This window comes from Homarus americanus, unplaced genomic scaffold (assembly GCF_018991925.1).
Source record: "Homarus americanus isolate GMGI-L3 unplaced genomic scaffold, GMGI_Hamer_2.0 scaffold17266, whole genome shotgun sequence".
NCBI classification, from domain to species: Eukaryota; Metazoa; Arthropoda; class Malacostraca; order Decapoda; family Nephropidae; genus Homarus; species Homarus americanus.
This window is the reverse complement of record NW_024752587.1, coordinates 102,623-108,809: the sequence shown is the minus strand read 5'-3', so window position 1 is coordinate 108,809 and position 6,187 is coordinate 102,623. Positions and strand designations below refer to the sequence as shown.

The window sequence follows — 6,187 nt, the reverse complement described above, 5'->3', positions numbered from 1 at the left end:
TTCAACATAAGACGACTCCAGGCAGGAACAAAGGTGTTGGCAGCTTCCATTACTGAAGTTCAGTACGCAGACGACCTCATTCGGTGTGAGCGACCATCCATCCAGTTTAACGGTACTAGTCTCTCTAATGTTACCCACTTTAAGTGTCTCGGCTCCCACCTGTCCACCACCGCGGACATCGATGAAGATATTCAACATTAGATCAGATGAGAATCTCAAGCCTTTGGCATACTCCGTACCTGAGTCTCCAGCTGTAGGGAGCTGAAATTAGCTACCAAGTTACATGTATATTGATCAGTGGTCCTCCCCACCCGTACTGTATGACAGCGAGACATAGGAAGACAAGGGAACAAATGCCAGTATTTTTGCTGACATCAACTGTAGGATCATCGAGGCTACCATCATCCATTAACAAATACACTGGAATTGCCATGTCACCAGCATGGACGACAGTAAACTGCCAAAGCAGCTACTTCGCAGTCACCTAATTAATAGTAAACGTAATGCTGGTGGGCAACTGAAAAGGCATAAGGACAGTCTTAAGACAAACCCGAAAAGTGCCAAATCGACCCGCTCACCTGGGAGACGATTACTCCACACCGAGGCAGACAAGCGCAAACGCCGGAAAGACCCTGCTGCTGCTCATCCCGCACTAGATGTAGCCCCCCCCCCCACGTGCAACATCAGTGGACGACCCTGCCGGTTCTGTATCGGCCTCTCTAGTCACCTCAGAGCTCACCAACGAAGGTGACACCCCTAGTAACTCATATCATTGTCTCATAGCTGGATGATCCTCATACTCGATTCCGAGAAAGACAAGATAAGGGCATACGGGGAGAGAATTCAGAACGTTGATCAAGGCAGCTTCACTCCTCAAGTGTTCACAACCTCTGGTGGGATGGGACTCAGTGCAAGAAGCTTCTACGCCAGAGCTGAGGTGCTATCCGAACAGAAGCAGCAGCCCAGAAGTTATGTTACAGCCTGGATGAGATGTCAACTGTCCTTCTCTCTCCTTGGGTCGGCTTTGCTCTGCCTCAGGGGAACGAGAACATCAGCACCAAAGCCTCGAACTGGTTAACTACGTTACCGATAAGGGCAAATGGTTTCAGTCTTAAAAAACAAGAATTTACAGATGCCATTGCTCTAAGGTACGGTCGGCCAGTAGAAGGTTTGCCCTCCCAATGCGTGTGTGGCTCTTCCTATGATGGCGATCACGCCATGGTGTGCAAGAAAGGGGGGCTTCATATGCATGAGGCATGACGAGGTAAGGGACCTCACCGCAAATATGTTGAAGGAAATCTGCCGGGATGTCATGGTAGAACCGACCCTCCTTCCATTGGAGGGTGAGAATTTCCAACAAAGGATTTCAAACACATCCAACGAAGCCCGTGTTGACGTCAGTGCTCGAGGATTCTGGATGCGGGTACAGCGAGCCTTCTTCGACATCAGGATTTTTGATCCCACAGCCGCATGTCACCGTAACTTAGCTCTCGATGCTGCACAGAGGAGGAACGAAAACGACAAGATAAAGGCATACGGGGAGAGAATTCAGAACGTTGATCAAGGCAGCTTCACTCCTCTAGTGTTCACAACCTCTGGTGGGATGGGACCAAGTGCAAGATGCTTCTACGACAGACTCGCGGAGGTGTTATCCGAAAGAAGCAGCAGCCCAGAAGTTATGTTACAGCCTGGATGAGATGTCGACTGTCCTCCTCTCTCCTTAGATCGGCTTTGCTCTGCCTCAGGGGAACGAGAGCATCCGCCCCAAAGCCGACAGCAGTTGCAGATATTGACTATGAGGCTGAATGCCGCATAGATCTGAGGCTCAACTAACTCAACACAGCTAGAATAGCTACTTATGGATTAGGATATTTAATTTTACGGTAATAAAATGGTGGCGAAGGTATGGCTATAAGGGGAGGTTGGAGGCCATAAAAAAAATATTAGTAGTAGTCGTAGTGTGTGTGTGTGTGTGTGTGTAGAAGAGAGGATGTGTGTGGGCGGGGGGTAGGTGCAGAAGAAGAGAGAGACCGTGTGTGGAGGTGCAAGAGGGGTGACGGGGACGCACTGCAACAGGTCCAACAATTACAGCCAGTAATAAAATTTACAAACAAGGAGTAACGACGACGGTCTCCCTCGACACAACATACCGCGCTGGTCAACAACGACGCCGAGTAAACAAAGCTTTAGTGGACCTCACTAGAAACACTAATTCTGGTGCGCTTAAAGGTGGTCTCACATTACCAGCTCAGGGGAAAATAACGTATGAATCTCTTACACTCTGGATCCAAGGCAGTAAGTATTTTTTCCTTCATTTCATCCCAACTGAACAGCCAAAATAATAAACTTTTATCTAAATATAAACTTTTTTTACTGCATCGACTATGGTCTAAGTATTTACCAAACACAATGTATTTGCTATAAGCCAAATAATACTCCATAATGATTAATCATTTTGATCTAAGTCTGTGAGTATTTATCAGTTGCCTTGTTGAGAACTTTCCCTCTTCAGGAGTGATTCACTTAAAAATTACAGACGCCATCACTGACTCACATCACCGCTAATTGAAGACACAAATGACTGTGGGGTGAGGTCGTGTCAGTGACCTTAATACTGTACCTCGATATGAGAGTATACAGTAAAGCAGGAATTTAAATATTTCGTAGCTAGTCACGAAGACATTCTCTAGGTTAATGTAATAAGTAATTTTATTCTCCTGAACGAGTCTTGGGTGACAGACACGCCAGGAAAGGAAGTGTCTTCTTGGTGCAGAAGTGAGGCAGGCTGGACATGTTTACACCAACAATGTGAAAAATCTAGAGTACCTGCAGTGTTGAACAACAAAATAACATGATGAAGATATTGATGACTTGTGGCACAACCAGCACTATGTCCCACTGAAGAACATGATACAGTTTAATGCTACTAAAGTCAGTATGATTTCATTATAAAGGTGACTGCCACATTGTTATCATTGTACTGTATATAATGTGGGAACATGACTGTATATAAAGATGAAATATAAATAAAATTATTAATTAAAAATCTAACTAAAGATGTGTTAGAGAATGAATACGTCTACAGTACATCTTAATTCTACACTCCATTGCTACACTACCAGTTGTGGCTCACCAGGTGAACCTAACAGTCAGTACTTCATCTCTTGCTGACACAGGTTATCTCCAAAAGGAAGCTACTGTACATTAACATGGCTGATACATGACATATTTATAACAATGATAAGTTTATCAATAGTAACTAACATCAAAGGACAAGAGAGTCAAGGATCTACAGTATTGTGCACGAGCTGTAAAACTACAGCCTTGTACTGAGAAGCTTTAAACTAAGCACTGTTGTTGTGTCGTAGGGACAGTAAGAGTGGGGCTGACAGCCAACAGTGCTCCACCATCAGTAGCTGTCAGACCACACTTGTTTACTCTGGCACTAACACTGTCATCTGGGATTCACACTCTCATTTGTGTTTGACATCCGTTTGTTCCTGTACATAATTAACATGCCAGGATCTTAATCTCATGTTAAAACTGTACAAGCGGGAGCTCCACAATGTAGTTTTAAGCGACATTTTAAACTCAGTATTATTAAAACGACAAAAAGCTTTCTTATAACCGCAGGAAGTAAAGCACCAAACAAAACTGTAAGTCGCGGAAGGCACTGTCGAGTAAATTATATATATACTGTACCGGGATATATGTAATATAAGTAACATATAATTCTACTCCGTGCTCACAAAGCCAATGACTGCATGGTTCATTATTCAATACTGGTTCTCGGTGGTTCATGCGTTACATCATGAACCTCACTGGAGATGAGAGATCGCCTCTATAAATGACTCCGTCTGGCCACGATACAAAGACAACACACAGAATGGAGTCAAAATTACTGATGGGTTTTCTCATCTTCAATTAAGGAGAAACAATATCGTATGAACATTTGAAAATCTAAACAGATCTTGTGTTCAACATATAAATGATGTTAATATACATTTAATCAATACCCAAATATCGCTGGCACAACTAATATGTAGCTGTAACAGACACTACTGACAGCCAAACACGCCATCATCACTAAGCATAACAGACCAAGACAGCAGTACGAATTACCATGAAGACGTAACAGGCGTGAATAACACCAGTGTCAAAACAATTAAACATCAACTGAGCAGACACAACAAAACCCGTCTTACTAGTCAGTGAGGCCAGCCTAGTGGGTCTCCTCTCGCCGAGTAAACAACAAAAACCCTTCCCTGTGTTAATGTAATCTTCAATATACAGTCACCCTCGCTCGTGCATTTACAGGGGCTCGTCAGGTTTTGTGCAGTGTGGCAGCCCTATGTTTGTTTACATTCGACAGAAGGAAACCGACAATAGTAAACATGCTATGGAATCAAATTAAAACAACATTAAAACAAATACTTCAATGATAATGATTTGGAGAATGTTTATATGACGAACCCCGGTAAACGCACTAGTGAAGGGGACTGTACATATTAACGTCAATTAAAAAAAAAAGGGGAAAAGCTATAAGTTAGCGGTGTTTCTTTTGTAAGGGAAAGATCAGCCAACAACACACTATTCCCCATTAACCCGTCAATGTCAAAATCGCCATTAACTCACACTCACTGCTGCCTCCTTCCCACCATCCCCCCCGTCCATGGTCTTCCCCTTCCCCTCTATTGTATCTTTGGATTAAACTTTCTTTTTCTCTAATCTTTTAACATATTCATTATTACCTGAGCACACCTGACCACATGAACTTAACACCTTCCTCTAACGCCTCCTAAACTTGTATTCATTATTATCTTCTTCCCATCTGTTGCTGCTAAGATGTTCCTTCCTCTTGCCTCCACTTCCTTTACACTGCAGCAACATCAACACAGCCAAGTCACCGTATATCATCATCTCTGCCGCCTCAGACATGGTTCTCGTTCTACATACAAACATACAATTATCATTTCCTGCCGCTATTCTCTGTTACACTTCATCACTTCTCATTCCATCCACTCTTAAGATATACATAATCCTTCACTTTCCCCGTTCTATCCGTAATAAAGCCAGCATTGATATATCTCTACAGTATTTGTGTCCGTTACGATATATTATTAGGTGTACGATGACCAGAACCACTCACTGATACTTATTAATAACCGGTTACCTGCATAAAAAAATAATAATTGAGTATCACACGGGCAGGTAGTAAAGTGGTTTTGGCTCAGCTGGTGTCTGGTTTATGATGGCTGCCTCACAACTAGACTCAGGGCAGTTACTAACCTTTACCACCAGGGTCATTATGATCATTAACAATATATCATTCCCTGGGTTTTTAAATCTCAGTATGTACAGGTGATAACTGTGTTCAATAACTACAGTATATCGCCCACCCAGTATATTGATCGGAATTTTGTTTAAGCTTTATCGAATTACTTATTAATAATTCTAGTGACTTCAACAAACTCCCTCCTTTCATAACTGCATTTCCTATGTTTTCTAAAGACGGTATTATCGCCTCTCTTCTCCATCACAAGCTTCCATCACACACTCCTGTCAAATGTCACACACAAAAAAAAACATCACGAGGTTCTTTTTCATTTCAACTGAAGTTTAAATTTTCTTCAACATCAACACCGTTCTTCACTTAAGACTCACACCATACATGTAACTATCACAGTGTCTACATGTAAGGATTCAGACAACAGCCATTGGTCGAAGCATAATAACACAACACAAAAACTCCACTGGTGTCTTCATACAGAGAGACTATGCGGGTCTTGAGCCGTGGTGTATTAAGACAACATCTTTATGGTAACACAACTCATCAGCCCACAAGAAACAGACGGGTGATGGCAGCAAGTTACCAGCTAACACAGAAGCATCAACACCTTACCTTGCGCATCTTCCGGATCATATCGTCCTCGTCTGCTTTCGGGTGAGGAAAGGGAGGCGGGAGACCTAAAGGTTGACGTGATCTCTGGTCCGTCATATCTCCTCCAGCTACACTTCTCGGAACTGCAATACATCATTCTAAATAACATCCACAATGAAGGATAACAAATAATTACACATTAAGAAAAATAATCTAATAATAATGTTAGTTATTTAAACAGATGCATTGAAGAAATTACAAATGCTCTGCTGCTACAAATTATGTATTTGAACTATTTCAGTCTCG

General features: G+C 42.5%; 1 protein-coding gene across 1 annotated transcript in view; it reads right to left on the bottom strand.

Moving 5' to 3' along the window:
- Positions 1-215: 215 nt before the first annotated feature.
- The window catches only part of LOC121855138, a 55,667-nt gene continuing 49,695 nt past the window's right edge, over positions 216-6,187 (bottom strand). Inside the window, exons 19-20 of the mRNA XM_042350002.1 lie at positions 5,903-6,024; positions 216-251 (exon numbers count right to left, since the gene is read on the bottom strand). Coding sequence (XP_042205936.1) covers positions 216-251; positions 5,903-6,024 — 158 coding nt within the window. The remainder of the gene's footprint in view (positions 252-5,902; positions 6,025-6,187) is intronic.